Source organism: Volvox carteri (assembly GCF_000143455.1).
Source record: "Volvox carteri f. nagariensis unplaced genomic scaffold VOLCAscaffold_31, whole genome shotgun sequence".
NCBI lineage: Eukaryota > Viridiplantae > Chlorophyta > Chlorophyceae > Chlamydomonadales > Volvocaceae > Volvox > Volvox carteri.
This window is the reverse complement of record NW_003307574.1, coordinates 542,130-560,087: the sequence shown is the minus strand read 5'-3', so window position 1 is coordinate 560,087 and position 17,958 is coordinate 542,130. Positions and strand designations below refer to the sequence as shown.

The following is a 17,958-nucleotide window of genomic DNA, read 5'->3' as shown; positions in this document are numbered from 1 at the left end:
CGGCCGTGGCTCCGTTCAGAGCTCAGAAATTGGCACCAAGTCCACGTTCTTGCAACCTTACGACACAACAGTTACATCATATTGCAGAAAAGAAGAAGACGTTTTCAGCTATAGTTTACGACCTCGGAAGGCGGCATAGATGTTCTTCCCGAGAGCAGCACAGCAGCGGCCGTGGCACCGCATGGATGACAACGAGCTGTATACTGATGCCGTCCGCTTCTAATAATTAACGTATTGTCATATATGGTTCAGGATTCCCATCACAGATGGCGACAAGCGTCAACGCGAGGGGTACTCTGTTGACCTTTCTACGGCCATAGCCTTTGACCAAGATGCAGGATGAATGTAATATACATTCATCACAACATGAACACTCGCACATTTTAGCAAATGGAGGCGAGTTTAGGGAAGGCTCTCGGGGGACGGTGAGCTGTTGGCTTGGCCGAGAAAAGTTCCCAGTACACAGGTTTGATAGCGGCAACGGATTTATGCGTTATGCATCGGCATGAGGCACGAGCCCACATGTAGTGCACCAGTAAAACGATTAGAAGCGAAAACCGTTATATCAGACCACTGCAAAATTCTTGCTGCCAGCCAGTAACCCCAGCAGTAACCTTTGTGAACCTCGACCCCGACCCGACCCTCAACGCCGACCCGCCGGCGTCTATATTGGCTCCCATGTCCCACTTCTGTCCACTTGCGCTAGTATGGATAAAATGGGCGTTTCATAGCGTCCCCTGGGAGCATGGTCACTGCGTAGTCAAGCGGTCAAGCGTAGCAGCAAGAAAGAGCGTGGCAAGGTTTGCACCTGCCTGCACAACTGTTCGGCAGTGCCTTTATAACGAACTTGTACCCATCGTGTCTTCGTTACCCCGGGAATCAAAAAACTTGCCACGGACGCTGTCAACCTGCTTTTCAGCAGCCATGCCACGACGCCATAACGCCAACACTCCAGCACTTTTCCTCCAAAGTGCCTTGGCATTTGGCAGCGCAGAGACAGTGATGGAGATGTAGGGTGTGTGAGTGTGTGTTTTTGCGAGTGTCAGATAGGATGGCACCACCCGTCTGCTCATGACAGCTGTCAGTTCTGTCGGGTCAGCTCAAAAGAGGACGATCTTGGCCTCACCCGTCATCCTCTCACAATAGCAAAGCGCTCTTACTTAACCCATAATGGCAAAGTGCTTCTGACCCCCGAAACGCTTAGCGACTTACAGCAAGCAAAGAAGACCGAGGTTTTACTCTGCCGCCATCAGTACGCCAGTGTGCTACTGCCGACTGTAGCCAAGCTGTCCCCCCGTGCTCGTCCCCTTGCCACCTCTCCATCTCCGGGAGTAGACTGCTTGTTGCGCGCGCCGTCGAGGTAAAGGGGCAGGAAAACAGAAAGGGGCGCAATCGACGACAAGCGCGGAGCGGAGAACAAGGAAAGCAACACAAGCGCACAGTTCCTTCCCACCTCACCCACCCACAATTTCGCAGCTTATCTCCCTTTCCAGAATCCACTCACACTCTCCATCTATATATCTATCTATTTATCTATATATCTCCCCCCCGATTCCCACCTAGATTCCGACGCCAATATTTCCCAGTGAAGAGGGAAGGGCCAGATAGCAGCCGGGTACGGTACGGTAGCCATGGCCCTAGCAGTGTCCGGCTCATGCCGCCTGTTGAGCCGCAGCCTCGCGTCTGTCCTGGCGTTGGTCTGCGGGTTCGCCATGACCCGTGGGTCACAAGCCCAGTTTTGGGGCAGCCTCTTCAACTGGGCCACGGTTCCACCTCGGTCGCCTTCGGCAGCCAACTCCGCACCAGATCCCTCCCCGGGCCCCGCGGAAATCCCCACTGACTGGCTTCCGCCCCCGCCGGCGTTCGTGCCCACCGCCCCCTGTGTGGCCGCCTTTGATTTCGGTGAGGAGTTGCTTGTCTTGCAAGTCGCTTCGCTGCACGACTCTCCTTTTTCCTATCTTTTTTCTATTTGTTCCTCTTTCCTCCTCCGGCCTGTACGGCCCTACTGCGGATCCCACGGCACCTGAGGCTCCTGCTGGGCACGCCAGTGCGGGTCAGAGGTAGCAGCCCGCAATCCGTACTTGTACTTGTACTCGTACTCGTACTCGTACTCGTACTCGTACTTGTACGCACATACATTCGCGCGCACATACGCCGCCGCGGCACGGACTCCCGCTTTCCACTCTACAACCCTTCCAGTGTTGCGCCGTACAGTTCTCTCTGTGCCGTACGTAATGATGGCTTGCATGTTCTTGGCGCATGCATGTGCAGATGGTGTGCTGCGGGCCGCTCCTCCTGAAGCGAAGGACCAGAACGTGCCGGCCCCGGAGGCCAGGAGCGTCATCCAGGCATCCAAGGTACGGCTGTGGGTGTGTTGTGAGGTTGGGGGGGTGTCGCTGCTGAGGCCGCACATAGCCGCGTCAGGAACTATGGCCGCTGTGACTGCGCGCAGCCCGTTGCGTCTCTACCTCCCTTGTCCCCCTTCGCCATGATGCCATTGGCGCTGCTGCTGTTTGGTTGTTCTCATATCGCTGTCTTCTGCTCCTTAGCTGCTGCCTATACTGTTGCTGCTGCCGTTGGTATCGCAACATCGCCGTGGCGCAGCGAAAGTGGAGGCTTGCTCCTCCCTGCTGCTACTGCTGCTGCTGCTGCTCCTCCCCTGCTACTGCTGCTGCTGTTGTGTGCCATCCTGGCCCCGGTTCTTGCGCCCCGGTGTTGTGCTCCAAAGAGATAAGCTGCACGGGGGTCCTGTGGCTTATAGAACCCCTTGGATCCAGATGTCGTACCGAATGTACAACGATGTCAACAACGATGTCGTACAACAATGATGTCGTATAGAGCCCGTGGATCCTTGCTGTAGTTGCGGAGCCATGGGAGCTTCCGCCGCTGGCGACGCCGCATCGGCGGTACTCCGTTATCCGTACACTCGTTATCCGTACACACACCCACGCGCGCACCTTCCCCCTCGCCCGAACCCCACACGCCACACTCGCACTCGCAGAACGCCGGCTGGGAGATCGCGATATGCAGCGCCAACGACAGCCCCGCAACCATGAAGCTGGTGGGAAAATGCGATATTGAATGTGTGTGTGTGTGTCTGTTGTGTCTGTCTGTCTATATGTCTGTCTGTCTATATGTCTGTCTGTCTATATGTCTGTCTGTCTATATGTCTGTCTGTCTATATGTCTGTCTATATGTCTGTCTGTCTATATGTCTGTCTATATGTCTGTCTGTCTGTCTATATGTCTGCCTGTCTGTATGTATGTGCGTATGTGGACACCTGAAGGAGCTCAGGTAGGGAGCAGAGTTTCAAAATTTCAAGCGCTTGTCCCTCGCTCGCTTTCTGCCTCCTCTTCCCCCTCCTTCCCTTCCCTCCCCCTTAAGGCACTTCCTTCACCCCCTCCTCCGCCCCGGCATTGATCACATGTTTCACTTCTCAACTCACACGTTTTCACTTCTCAACTCAAGATGGTACATCCTCGTCACCCGACTGTTTCTCTTCTCGCGGCTCAGTAACCATAAATACGGATGAAAACGCCCTCATCATAATCGCAGGTACTAGGGCAGCGATTGGACCCCGTCACGTTCTCCCCCCAGTTTTTCAACTCGCCCGCCTTCCAGGTGCGTGTATATTACCGACCTGTCGTACAAACCAACCATTCAACTAGCCAACCAACGGATTGGTTAACAAACTAACTGGCGGGGTCAAGTTTCGTTTTCTTATACCTTCACTATAAAGAAAGGTCGTTCTTTTCTTGGCACACGTGTGTGTACGTGTTCGTGTTCGTATGTGTGTGTTTTGGGGGTTTGGGAACCGTCGGACTTGACGCAAACGGTGTGTGTGTGTCGGGAGCCCGGAGGACGACGAAACAAGATAGGACCTGGAACACAACACTCACCACACACACACACACACACACACACACACACACACACACACACACACACACACACACAGAGACACAGAGAAAATAATACGTAATCCAATCCGCAGATCCCGCAGCCTTTCTGGATTTGGCTGTTGGTAAATGGCGTGCTGTTGTCGTGTTGTGGGAGATGGGTCTCTAGGTAGGTGGGGCCCCTGCATGCCAGTGTACACTTTCCCCCGTACACTTCCCACAATCAGTCAGGCGCCACATATTTTGCTTTTTGCAGCATGTAATATTCCCTCTCGGCTCTCACATTTCCACAGTCCTTCTTGGACCACCGCAGTAGTATGCATTTCCGCAAATTCTATAACCTCCTGGCTATTTTCCGTTATGTTTTTCTTTACTTGCTCCGCAACCCTTCCCGCCATCGCCTTGCGCACTTACACTTCCCTTTCCCCCCACCCCGTCCCGGGCTCTCCACCGAACTGTCATCTCCTACACCATCACCATCACCATCACCATCACCATCACCATCACCATCACCATCACCATCACCATCACCATCACCATCACCATCACCATCACCATCACCATCACCATCACCATCACCATCACCATCACCATCACCATCACCATCACCATCACCATCACCATCACCATCACCATCACCATCACCATCACCATCACCATCACCATCACCATCACCATCACCATCACCATCACCATCACCATCACCATCACCATCACCATCACCATCACCATCACCATCACCATCACCATCAAGACGCATAACGACGACAAGTCGGTTACGCTCACGAACTTGATCCGCTACTACGGCACGAGCCCACAGTGCGTCATGTTCTTCGACGACAAGGTGGGTTTGCGTTCTCGCCTTCTCACCAAGATTTTCTGTGCTTCTGTGCAAGTATAACGCCAGCTTCATGCTCTGTACGACACGATACGGCCTGTATACGGCGTGAAGGGCCATGTAGCTGATGCCGGAGACATGACGGCCCGGGGGAGTGAACCCGGGGGGAGTCTCTTAGGTACCGTGGGCTTCATTGCAGGACCTAGGCAACTATTGCCTCGTGAAGGAGGCCACTGGTGAAGCTGTACCACCCTGTAACAACATCAATTACCACCGCTATATCCCACACAGGGCTGGAATAAAGACTACGCTAAGCAAGTCGGCGTCATCTTCATCCACACACCTCCAGAAACGGGTGAGCTTAGTTAAGAGAGCTTCGAGGCGCATGGGCGCGCGATTCGCACATGACACATGTCACCGTGCATGTACAGCGTCCATGTACTGCACGCTAGACGAGTGTGTGAGTGTACGATAGTCGTACCTATCTCCACGAGACTCTCGCTTCCACGTTCGCATTTGCGCTTATGTTTGTGTTGGGGCCAATTCGAGGTCCGTACTGCTTGTTTTCGTTGTTGAAGCTCTTCGTTGTGCGGGGCCCGCGCTTACTGCCCCCCCCCCGACTACCGGAAAGGCCCGCGGTCCGACCTTTCCGTAACTTGCTGCCCGCCTCCTCCCCGGCCTGACACCCCAGCCCTCTCCGGCCCCCACACCCCAACAGGCATTACCTACTATGACTTCCAGCGCGCACAGCAGGCCATTCCACGGTACTGCAAATGCGCTGCTTAGCCGACTAATGCGCTTAGCTGACTAAAGGTCCGCACGCTGGTGAACAAAGAGCGATTGAGCGATCGAGGGAGCTTTCTGAGAGATTTAGCAGAGGAAAACGATATAGGTGTAACAGGAACGCGAGGGGGAGCGAACGCGAGCGCGAGCGCGACGGGAGGAGGACAGGAAGGGGGCTGAACTTCATACATGTAATAAAAAGCTAGTGTTGCGGCATTGTGGTAGGTGCGCTTTACGAGCGCCTGCTCAAGAACATGTAGGTACCGGTTTCCTGACAGGAACTGCCCGGAGGAGTTGCTAGAACTCCCAAAGAATGCCGAAACGGACCGTGGCAGGAATCAGTCAGGATAATGAGTTGTGTGGTGCGATTATATGTTGTTTGCAGTGGCTTTTTCCAAATTGACGCTCCACGGCCGCATGACTGCTTGAGATGTGCGAAGGATTCAACGATGGACCGAGAATTGAAGTACGGGTAGGTAGAGTACATGTGTGTACGGAGGGATTTGCACCAAGCCGTCTCTCTTCCAAGGTTTACCAGCAGTTTCGTTCCCTGCCAAGGAAAGCCATGTACAGCATATTCCGCAAATTGCTGCATGTACAGCATATTGAGAGGCCTTCAAATTTGGCTTCCCTCGAATCAGCAGTGCTTACCACTGCTGCTGCTGCTGCTACTGCTGTAGCTCTTCCCTTTTCCTGGTGTTCCTTAAGGATTTAGACAAAAGCAGTTAAGAGATAAAAGCTATACAGGCTAGAGAAAAAAAATTGGACGGGACGTGGCTTCGTTGCAAGTGATGGGATGCGGAAGTCACCGGGAGCTATGTCACGCATCCGCCCCTCCGCATCCTCCGCATCCGCCCCTAAAAGGAGGCGCGCTGAATCGCAAACGCTCGCTCTGTCCGCAAACCCTAGAGTAGGAAAAGGACACAACATATGTTCTCCCCCCACGAAGCTGCATTCGCCACCGTAACTCCCAACACTCATGCGGCGATCCAGGGCTTCCACCCAACTGATGAGCCACCCCAGGCCATCTGGGCTCCTCAACATCCGTGGCATCTAACCGCGACCCCAAAACTCGTCAACCAAAGCAGAAAGTTGTCAACCACGCGATTGGCTACGCTCCGTGGCCCTGCTGTTGCTGCTGTTGCGCAGCAATAGGGGAACATCAGGGCGACAAAACGCAACACGGCCCTTACAGGAGTGCTCTTGAGTTGTTATAATCACGTCGTAAACTCCTTTGGTTCCGCACAGAGGCCATTGTTATTATCGACATTGTTGCGATGAGAGAGATGACAAAACCCTGCAGACGAAACAACAGGTGGAAAGAATGTTCGCCTCAAAATTAGATGTGGGCTTTAAACTGCGAAGGGTAGAGCTGCTTGGCTGAGGGACTGGTGGGCCGCTCAGATCAATCGCTTGCTTTTCTACTTCAATTTTACGAGATCGAGGTCACAAAGGCAAAAGGCGATGACCCACAGAGCTAATATTAAGTCAAAGGACGAACGAACGAGCGAACGAACGAACTAGCAGTATATCGCCATCCGAACAGAGAACTGCAGCTGGGACATTTCCCCCGACTGGCAGTACATAGCACAACACGGGACAGCATCGCAGACACAGCATCGCAGAAGACGTAAAAGACAGCATCACGGCACCGCGTGCAAGCATCACACGGAGGCATCGGACGGTGCATCCACACCCAACCGAAAGAGCGCACCACCTTGTCCGCCGAAAGTGCACATAGCGACAGCAAAGCGGTTGCAGCGGCAGCAGCAACACACTACGACATGACGTGTAATCGGTTCTAACAACCACCAAGCGTTTACGACCCAAATTTGAAGATGATGGACGTCTAAGGAGAAAAAACACAGAGACGTAATGTCACACGGCCGGATTTCCGTTCCAGGCATGGTAAGGGTGTTCCCACCCGCTCTGTTTTGACGCGAGCTAGAGCCGGGCTCGCTCAGTGACATACATACATACGTACATACATGCGGCTACCGTTATAGACAGCAAACACCTGCACAGGAGCTCCCCCGGCCGCACAGCGTGTCTCGTTCCGCCTCCAACGGTGAATCCTCCGTTCAAAGAGCCAATGACTCACCCAAGCGGTGCGGGTTGTATGGTACGGGTTTCAATGGTACGAACATACTCAAGCACCAGAAGTATAAGGCCAGCAACTTTATCACCACCGCTGCTACCATAACCATCCCCACTATCATCATCATCGTCACATCACCACCATCGTCATCGTTATCATCACACGGCTACTAAAGCAACCACCAAACGGCAAACGGGCCGACGAGCTACTGAGACTGCGGTGCAGCCTTCTCTCCCGTTTTCACAACTGGGACGCGCCGCGCTTTTCCTCCAAGGTCATGTACCAGGGACCTTTTGTCAGTACCCCTAATTAACGCGCACCTGTCGATTACCGTTCAGGGTATCGTTGAGACGAGGTCTCGGGGGGGGTGGGGAGAGGCGACAGATGGGGAGAGCCAGCCGGCCAGTCACAAAGAAGCAGCCGCACAAACAACTTTTCGTTGGACATACGTACATATACATACGTACAGCCATATACATAATTACATACGCAGCGCGCGCACGTGGGGCCTCGCTCGGCCTGGCCACTAGTGCACAGCTTCTTGCATGCTTAGTCGACGATGCAGGGCTTCGTATGTGCGTGCATGCGTGAAGTTGCCGTATGAACCTCGAGCACCCGCCGCCTCTCAGCCTATACCAGCTTGCCCGTTGCGAAAGCTCAGATGGTCTGTAACTGCCCCTTCCGCGCTCTTTCCTTTTTCGTCTCCACCTGGCTTTCCACCACCCGGCTGTACAGGGGCCCCCTTAGGTGCACACTCACCCCTTAGGTGCTACAGTATATCCCGTCACGCGAGGGAACCCACGACCCCATCCCCGCCGCAACTCGCCGCCCACCCAGCCCCTCATCCATTCCCACAAGCCGCCAGCCCCAGCCGACAAGCGTCTCTCCCCTTACCAGCCCGCGGCCCTTTTTCATCAGCTGCCCAGGAGAGGCTGCACATGAATAAAACTCTCGCTTCACCATCCCTGCCACAGGAGAACCAAGGACAATCATCGCGACGCGACGAAAACTCCTTTTGCCATGATGCACCCATATATGATAGCTTGCCGCCGAGAAGCAAAAGAACCAAGCGCCACAGTTGCGGGGAGGGATGCGGTTCGTTACCTTACCCGCCGGGCCCCACAGCACGTGCACTTGATGATTCCCTTTCCTTTTCCCGCCCCATCTCCTTTCAGGCAGGTACACAAGAAACAAGGGACAACTAGCCATCAGCCCGTCAATCGCTATTCGAAACATTACAGGCCCTCACTCCCACTCCGACAAATTACACAGCGCCCAAACCTCCAAACCTGAATCCTCCTCGTCAACCTGCAAGTGTGTGGCCTGCGTGGTGTTGCGATTCGTATATATCCCCCCGTGGAAAGCCATGAGCTCATGGAAACTCACAGCACGTTACCAAGCCGTCTACCAAAATGCAATGTGGGACAACAAGGCATATCAAGTGTTGGACGGCGTCTTCCTAGGTGACACGAGGATCTTTCCCCGCAGACCTGCACACTAGAGCAAATCGCATTCACTCTGAGCGCAATCAACCGACACAGCCTCACCACCATTCGGGCTCTCATCCACTTGTAAAAAAAACCTCGCGCCGAAAAAATCATGTAGGATAGTTTAGCGTGCCGCGCGCCTGCGTGGATAATAATAGTATGCGGATCCCGCGCCCGCCCAGAGCGCCGCAGCAGCAGCATCGTTTGCAGTCGCTCGCTGACAAAACAACACCCGGCCTTCCCACTGAGCTGCTGCTGGCGCTCTTGCGCCCAAACAAACTCCGCACCGTTGGCGGCTGGAGTTGAGGTAAAGTGCTGCATGCGCCGCCCAGCGACTTAGCGACATCAACCAATCGCACAGGCGGACGCGGTGGCTGGCCGAGACCGGGGAAGACGACCGTCCCGGACCCTGGCTGTCCCCCACTGTGCGTTCTTCCGCTCTGCGGCGAAAGGAGTAACAGGAGCAACCCCCCCGCCCCCCCCCCCCGTGCTGCTCATGCTCATTCGCATCATGCAACACTAAGCAGGTATGTGGAGTGTGTGCGCGTACACACGCACGCTGCTGCTGCTGCTGCGCGCGCGAGATAGAGAGAGTGCATTCTACGGCCCGATGTCGTCCTTCACCGACAGCTTTGCAATCGCGCAAGAGATGCACCAGAGAGATGCAAGCTACACCCCCTCCTTGCTTCTCCCCCCTCCCTCGCTGCCAAACCACCACAAGGACCTTGCGATGCAATGCGCGATAAAACCCCTCTCAATAACCTCGCGGTAATAGACGAGACGATATGACTTAGCCCCAAGCCCTCCGGATTATGGCCCCCGACTACTAGACAAGTTGAAATAACACTTCTTCGGCATCCACAGCAGTAGCAGTAGCAGCAGTAGTAGCATAAAAAGTCACGCACGTATCTGCACGCGCGCGTATACATTGCCTCTCTACAAATTTAAGGATAGGGCACACGTGCGCGCACCCATAGTTGGTGGGTTTCATCGGCTCGACCTCCATTGGAAGCAAGCAAGGAGAGTTGGACAAGGACAAAGCAGTGTCGCAGCAACAAGCCATAATAATGACATCGCTCAACCCGAGCGCAACCCTGCCCGCATCGACAACGTCCATCAAAGGAGCTCACCGGGACGACAAAAGGAGTACATTCGAATGTCTCTCGCTCTTCGAAAACAAGGGCGACCGCCCCTTTCCTTGTCCTTCATCCCTCACGAAGTCCAAGGATCAAGGAGGTAAATGCGAGAAGTATGTTTGCGATCACCTCCAAGCCGTATAGCACCATCCCAATTCCATGATGCAAAAAGCGCGTACCGTAGACAGAGACAGCCGGCAGCCACCACACGGACCTCCGCTAAAAAATGTGAGTCTGTATATGTGTGTGTGTGTGTGCGTTTGTTCATATAATTAAAGATCAGGACGGAGTGAAGTCCCCTCCTTGGGTTTCTATCCGTTCAACAAAGCCAAAGCACTGGAAACACAGGAAGGTGTTTAAAGAGGCCTTACACAAAACATAGCGACATCCCAAGGAACGAACAAGCTTTTGGAAGTGTTCCCATGCGGCGGCTCGCCCATACCTTCTGGCGATGGAAATGATGCACGGTGAAATGCAAAGATAAGAGGGTTTAGGTGTGGTCGCTCGCCATCGAACATGTCAGGTCAAAAGCATCTTGCCTTGCTTCGCAGCAAGTCCGAGCCGAGCCAGGCCGAGCCGAGCCGAGCCCAGGCCCCCGCCAAGACATTTCCGGGCGTACACTTGCCCTTGTAGCTCATGTAGGGTTGTGGTCTTGTGCACACCCGTCCACTCGGTGCGGGGTGAATGCATACGCACCGCAGAAGGCCTGGCCCGCTGTGTTCCAAAGCGCAGTGTCGAAGCGCAAAGTCGAAAAGGGAAAGATGGAAGGGAAGAAACCCCAAGAGGCCCGGCAGGAGCCACATTCTTGCGCAGCGGCGCGCTCAACAGGGCCGTGTGGAGATGTGGCACGCGGCCCCCTCCCCCTTCCCAACCAACCCGCAATCACTCCCAACCATCGCCCAACCACCCAAATCACCCCCAACACGATCCCCCCGAGGCCAGGCAGGAGACCTTCAAGGGCGCCGGAGCCTCAGTCAAACCTAAAATTAAGTAGCGCCTCCGCTTCTGTCTGCAACGCCCGCTGCTCCTCATCAAAACCAAGCTGGGGTTGAGCCCTGCCACCGGCGGCAGGACGTCCACTCCCCGCCGGCGGCGGCGGAGCCACCGCCGCTGCACCGCCAACCCCAGACCCCGCAGCCCCAGCCCCCTCCGTCGCAGCCCCTCCCTCAACACCCACCATCGCCAAGTCCGCAGCCCCTTCTGCGCCCATCCTGAAGCCCGCGCTCCCGACCGACTGCGACGTCAACGGGTCTTGCTGGCCGCCCGGCCCCGGTGCCGGCGCGCACAGTTCCGCGATAAAGCTCTGCAGCTCCGTATCCGCCAAAAAGTCCGGCTCCGGCCCCAGATCAGCGAGGTCCATAGCCACATCGGAGCAGCGTGGACCCAGCCCATCTCCCGGAATGCTTCCGCTTCCGCTGCCACCCCCGCAGCTTCCGCCCGACTGGCCGGGGCCCTCGCCCGTGGTGCCCATATCAACGCCTGCATGGCCCAGCTGCGGCCCCAGGTCCGGACCTTCCATCGCGCATGCAGCCACCATTCCCTGAGCCATCATACCCATGCCGCCTATGGGACCCATGGGACCCATGCCATGGCTGCCGCCGTTGCCGCCGGCCCCAGGCCCTAGCAGCCCGGGCCCTGGGCCATCCAGAGGGATAAAACCTCCCATGCCGGGTGCCCTCGTGAAGCTGTCACTGGGGTGATGCGGCATCGACATAGGCATCGGCAGGTCCATGTTACCGGGTACTGGTCCATTTACGGGCAGCACGCCACCGGCGCCAAAAGGGGCGAAGCCGGTGGAGCCGCCGCTGCTGGGCGCCGGTAGCATGGCACTGGGGGGGATGTCGTTGGGCAAAGAGCGGCTTAGCAGCCCGGCTTGGGAATGGTGTTGCTGTTGCGCCTGCAGCACGTCCGGATCGAACCGGGGTTGCGGCCCCTGCGCCATGAAGCCCCGGACGGAAGGAGTGAGGAGCTCATGCGCGCCATACGCCTTGCTCCGCTTCAAGGCCTGCACGGCATCGCTGCCGACGCCCCCCGCAGGCCCCTCCATGCCCAGTCCGGGCCCGGCGTGCCTGCCGACCGTGGAAACGTGTCCCCCAGAAAATCCCTTGGACAAGGCCTGTATCTGCAGTTGTTGCTGTTGCTGTTGCTGCAGATATTGCTGCTGCTGCTGCTGCAGATATTGCTGCTGCTGCTGTTGTTGCAGTTGTTGCTGCAGCTGTTGCTGTTGGAGCTGTTGCTGCTGCAGCTGCTGTTGCTGGAACTGCTGTTGCTGCTCCTCCCAACACCGCTCCGCGGCGCTACGCTTGGAGGAGCGGCCACTCAACGGGGATGCCGTCTCGCTAGCTGAGTTGCTGCCGCCACCGCCAACGGACCCGTAGCCAAGGGTGGTGCGGCAAGACAGCTGCGGCTGATGCATTCCGGAAAGCCGGCTCCCCGACGCAACAGCCAGAACGGCCTGAGATGGTGAGATGCCCATCTGTTCCAGCTTCCGCAGCCTCGAAGCCGCGATCTGGGTCTCCAGAGCTGCCTGCGGAGCGCTAATCGACCGTTCTAGCGGCGGCGATGCAGCCGGGGTGCTGCCGCCGCCACTGCCGGTACCCAACGACGCCGCTGCAGCCGCTGCGGCGGCGAAGGGCCCACCTGGCTGGGTCAGCATACTCAGCGGTGTGCCTCGCAGCAAAGCCTGCCGCATCTTCAGCCGCTGCTGCTGCTGCAGCAGCTCATGCTGGCGCCGTTGCTGCAGCTTCTGCTGCTGTTGCTGGGCATTGAGGATCGCGGGGCTCGAACCCAGCAACAAGTCCGAGGTGGACGGTACATCCCCGCCGCCTGCGCCTCTCAGGCCTTGTCCAAAGCCTCCCGACGTGACCTCCTTGGGCGCAGAGCCACGGGTAGGCAGCGCCGGCGGCGGCTGAGGCGGCGCAGAAACCGTTGTCTGCGAGGCACTGCACGATACGTTTGGCGAGGACGTCTGGCTGGATTGCTGCGCTGCAACCGCAGCAGCAGCAGCCATAATACGCATCCTCACGCTCTGGCCCAAGCCAGGCTGCTGCTGCTGCTGCTGCTCGTGAGCCGCCAACCGGATATCTGACATGGAACTGGGCACCGGGCCCGCGGAGACAACACTCGGGCTACCGCTGCCCGACCCGCCAAACGCAGCTCCTAAGCCCCCAGGTGCTGTGTGTCCACTTCGCTTCGGCGGCAGTCCCAGCCTTGCGCGAACCTGCGCCTCCAGCCCTGCAGCACCTAGGCCTTCTGTAGCAGTGCCCAGCAGCGAAGATGTCGATGTGGAGGCGTTGGCCATCGCCAGACGCTGCTGCTGCTGTTGCTGCTGCGTGGCAGCCGCCTGCGGGTCCGCCTGCTGCTGCTGCTGCCGGAGATGAAGCTTCTGCCGCATTTGCATTTGTTGTTGTTGCTGCTGCTGCTGTAGGTGCAGCTGCCGCAGCTGCCGCAGCTGCTGGGCCTGGGAGGCGGATACTGCAGCTCCGACGGGGGTGGGCTTGGTTAGACTGCCTCCACCGCCGCCGCCGAACGCACCGTCGGCAACACCGCCTGGACTACAGCGTGTCGTCACTCCGCCAGACATTGCGGCACCGGCGATAGCGAAATGTTGCTGCAGTTGTTGATGCTGTTCCAGTTGCTGCAGCTGTTGATGCTGTTCCAGTTGCTGCAGCAGGGCGCGTTGCGGTGCGTTTTGCGCTGAAGGAGGGCCGCTCGCAAGCGCTGTCGGATCGTGACTGCCAAACGATGGTGGCCTGCCCGGCAGCCCACCGCCGTTCACTGCCACAGCCGCGGACGCTGCTCCTAGACCATTCATGCGCCCAAGGCTGCTGGCGCTCGGCCGGCACAGGTGCACATCTTGTCCGACCGAGACCGCCGCGTTGCTGGTGGCGGCTGGTTGACATGCTGTGTCGGGCCCCAAGACACCGGGCCCCTCGGCCCCGGTTGCCGCGCCCGCCTCACCGCTGCTGTCCAAGCGCAAAGGGGCCAGCACGCGGCCACCATGTTGCAGGCTGGCAACCTCCTCATCAGGTTGGTGAGGATACCCTGGAGCCTGGGGCCCCAGCTGCTGCTGCGGACAACGCTCCTGGTGCTGGTACTGGCCACCCTGGTGATGCATGAAGCGAAGCACCCTGTTGGCTGGCATACCCGTGTCGGATGCGCGCGTGGACGGAAGCGCGGGATCCTCGCGCGTCTCCATGGCAGCGTTCGTAATCGGACTGCCGTTGAACGAGCTGGAGGAGCTTTGCTTGCAAGCCGTCAAACTCGGTGCTCCCATTGCAGATCCGGTTGCCAAAGCGCCATCCATACGTCCTTCATTGACACGCTGTGTGTTGGCCTGCTGCTGCAGGAATTGAAGTTGCTGCGGCTGGTGGTGATGTTGCGCGGCCAGTAACAGCTGTTGGTTGTCATTTAAAGCACCCCGCCGCATCCCATAAGCCACAAACTGCTGCATTTGTTGACCTCCCGCACGTGAGCTGGAAGGCAGGGCTGGCGGAGAAGGGACTGAGCGTTTTGCCCCGGTAGCGTCCCGGCCCGCGTCCAAGTTCGGGCTTGCACCGCCGCTGCAGCCCGATGACGCCGATTCTAGAACACAGCGGAAACCTGGTGACCGTTCAATCCGATTATTGACTTGTTGAGACAGCATACTGCTGGGATGAACCGATACTGTGCCCTGCAAACCATGGAAAGTCAGAACGTAAAGGCAGATGGCTTGTGTTAAAACTGGAGGCTCGCTTCCTTATGTTTGGCACATCATACCGACTCGGCAGAAATGTGATTTGGGCAGCGGGGAAGCAGCCCCCCACGCGTACCTAAGCGCCTGGAGGCACTTGGTTATTTAATTGTGCATGAGGTCAAGCTAATCTTGGCGCCGGCCCCGAAACGCCAAGGACGCAACCGAGCTCGCTGCCAGGTTACTCCCCCTCTTGCCCCTGCTAATGAACAAGGTCTTAGCTCCAACTGCACCAGTGTAAATCCTGCTGCGCAAGAAAATGATCACGGATAATGAACAGAGTTACGCGTCTTTCGGCCGTTCATCCAGGGAAAGGTTGCGACAAAGCAGCGAAATGGCAGGCATTGTTCTCGGGCGCTATCGAGCATAAAGGCTTTAGTGCTATTAGCTTTTGCTGAAACGATAGGCGGCGTCTCCTCACACCTTCCGTTGCTGCCAAAGACATCCTTAGGCTACCTGGGCAAACACGCAGCAACTTAGCTCGTTTTCAATACCTTATCATAAGGTCCAGCTCTTACGATGTCCAGCTTCCTCCTCGAGCAACCCGCCCCAGAAGGTATCAAAGTCGGCAGGCTGCTAGCTTCGTAACAATAACGACACGAAAATTGCGACACTCCTATTTATATTATCTCCTTCTAGAGTTATTGGAAAGCAGGGAACCACTTTCCGCTTAGCGGTAATTAAGCATCGGACATGAAGCCCTTCACACATGATTGGATTGCTTCGTTACGGACACGCAATAAGTAAAATTTCTCTTATTTGTTACACTGTGAGCTATCCAATTACACAAAGCGCCATAGTTTTTCTTGGAAAATTATTGTTATGCATTAGAGCCGCCGCGCATCTCCTTTGGCCCCCTAACACGCCACATGAGTGGCATAATAATATCAAGAGACCCAATCGCGTGAAATTGCAGTTCACTACCAACCCACTTTTTGCCCATGATGCCCATTCATGTCACAACTAGCATGATGGGGTTTCAGTCTTCCTTCACCTTTCCTGTAAGGTGGGAGAACATTACATTTGTTCCATATATATATCATTGCATACAAGTCCTGGGAACAAGCGACATTGGCGCGCGACAACCGCACGAACGCTCCGTCTACTGAACAAGTAGTTTGTTGGTTTACCCACATGTCGTAACCTTGCACAACTGTATTACACCACCATACCTGTTAACTTGGTTTTATACGTTGAACCTTGACACCAAAGCAAGTAACGTCCAAGAAAGGACACCTTGGACCTTGCCGGGGTCATAAAGCCCTCGGAGGCTTGTAGTTTGTGCTTCGGTTCAAGTTCAAGTTGTTCTGTTCTTTCCAGAGACAACATTTACAACTATCAATGGATCATTTGTATCCGAATGTTCAAAGCTTGCTCATTGCGAATTTATGCTGGCTCTAAGCGTTGCAAGGCCAATACAACAGCGCAGCATCCCCAGTACTACTCGCAAATGAGCGCACGTTTAGGGATGCATGTAGGGCCTTAGTACAGCCCTAATGAGCTGGGGTGGGTTAACGCGCTCAGTACGAGACGGGAAATGTGTCCGATTGTCACGGATGCCGCTTTACAGGTATAGAGGTGGCGTGCCACATCTTAGCAACCTGATGATATTTATTCGATTGGTCATCTCGGTGTCAATTGACAGGGCGAGGATGCATTTGCGCTGCATCCAGTTCCAGGACTACCCACCGTGCCGTATTGAAGTTCCTGAAACGAAAATCCAGTCCCCCAACATCTCCATTTACAAATTAAGCACTACTTGAATTATAAATTTGGCCTCACACGGTCCAAAGGGAAGGGCCTACATTCCAGAATCCTGATGATAACCACCAAAAGGATAAATTCCGCTTCGTTAGGCATGATGCATTAATACAGCCGCTATGACAGGATTCAATCAATTACTTAAACCGTAAATCGGCGTTCAAGGGCCTGTTCCTGCACAGGAGGGCCCGTACCGTTGGGAATGGACAGGCGTCCGTTTGCGGAGGTTGTAACAGTCGTACGACCGCCAGCCGAATCTAGTAATGCAATGGATGTGACACATCAATTAAATGGTCTAAAGCTGTGTACGATAGTCGGACATTTCATATTGCCCAAAGCATCACCTTTCGTCTACGGTAGCCCGATTTCCATGTTCCCGGGACGTGACGGCACCCCTTGCTCGAGCTGGATTTCAATCAGACACTTTGTTCCTCTTTACATTCTCTGGTGTGTTAACTCAGCCAGGCTATCAGCGACAGCAAATCACTCGCCCGCCAATGCACCTGTCCGCTTATGGCTGGACTCTGTGTTCTTCTCCTCGGGGGAGGTCCAGATTTTTAAAGATATCGTGACGAACTCCTCAGGACGTATGGTAAGCCTCGCATGCCATGTTTCATGACCGCCACCGGAACAATGAACTTGCCGGATGGGTCGTTGCTACACGTCGCGTTTTGTCTCCTTCCGCTTTCGTGTCCAAGCCTGCACCCAGCCCCAAATGCCCATACTCGCTGTCATCTTTTCTTCAAACCTATTAATGTCCATCATCAAAGCCCGCTCCTGCGTCACCCTTCGGAATCGCGGTCAGCCGCCAATCGTTCGGGCCCCCCTCTTCCCCAACCCAAACAACCCAAACCCCAAAACCAGATAATCTCAGGCGAGGCTCACGCTTCCTTTATGTCCGTGAAAGGCGCCTATGTGCCACAGTCCTGGGACCTGTACTGGACCGTCCGCCGAGCCTGCCACTCCGTACTGGGCGCTATTGCTCCCCCAAAGCGCGTCAACTGCGTGCCCGGAATGGAAGCGGTTGCACACAAGCAGCCGCTGATTCGTACCATGCAGGTAGCCAATTGAATCTGCGTCTCGGGATTTTTGGCCTGTAAGACGGGCGGGAGCTTCGGAAAAGGGGATGGCACTTAACAAGCGCCTTAGCTTGCCGCATCATCACCATCATCACCATCATCACCATCATCATCATCATCATGCCCGCTGCTGCATACATCTCTC

General features: G+C 55.9%; 2 protein-coding genes across 2 annotated transcripts; one reads left to right on the top strand and one right to left on the bottom strand.

Annotated features, from left to right (window-relative positions):
• Positions 1-1,631: 1,631 nt before the first annotated feature.
• Positions 1,632-5,523, top strand: VOLCADRAFT_118129 (uncharacterized protein; the record flags this gene model as incomplete). The annotated part of the gene is made up of 7 exons (XM_002952666.1): positions 1,632-1,902; positions 2,272-2,357; positions 3,002-3,061; positions 3,556-3,621; positions 4,654-4,743; positions 5,029-5,092; positions 5,456-5,523. 7 exons carry the CDS (start codon positions 1,632-1,634, stop codon positions 5,521-5,523), a joined length of 705 nt encoding a protein of 234 aa, XP_002952712.1.
• Positions 5,524-7,040: 1,517 nt separating this feature from the next.
• Positions 7,041-15,991, bottom strand: VOLCADRAFT_93372 (uncharacterized protein; the record flags this gene model as incomplete). The annotated part of the gene is made up of 7 exons (XM_002952592.1): positions 7,041-7,094; positions 7,939-7,975; positions 8,868-8,941; positions 11,419-12,310; positions 12,614-12,860; positions 13,776-14,913; positions 15,968-15,991. The coding sequence occupies 7 exons, from the start codon at positions 15,989-15,991 to the stop codon at positions 7,041-7,043; spliced, it is 2,466 nt and encodes an 821-aa protein (XP_002952638.1).
• Between the last annotated feature and the right edge of the window lie 1,967 nt (positions 15,992-17,958).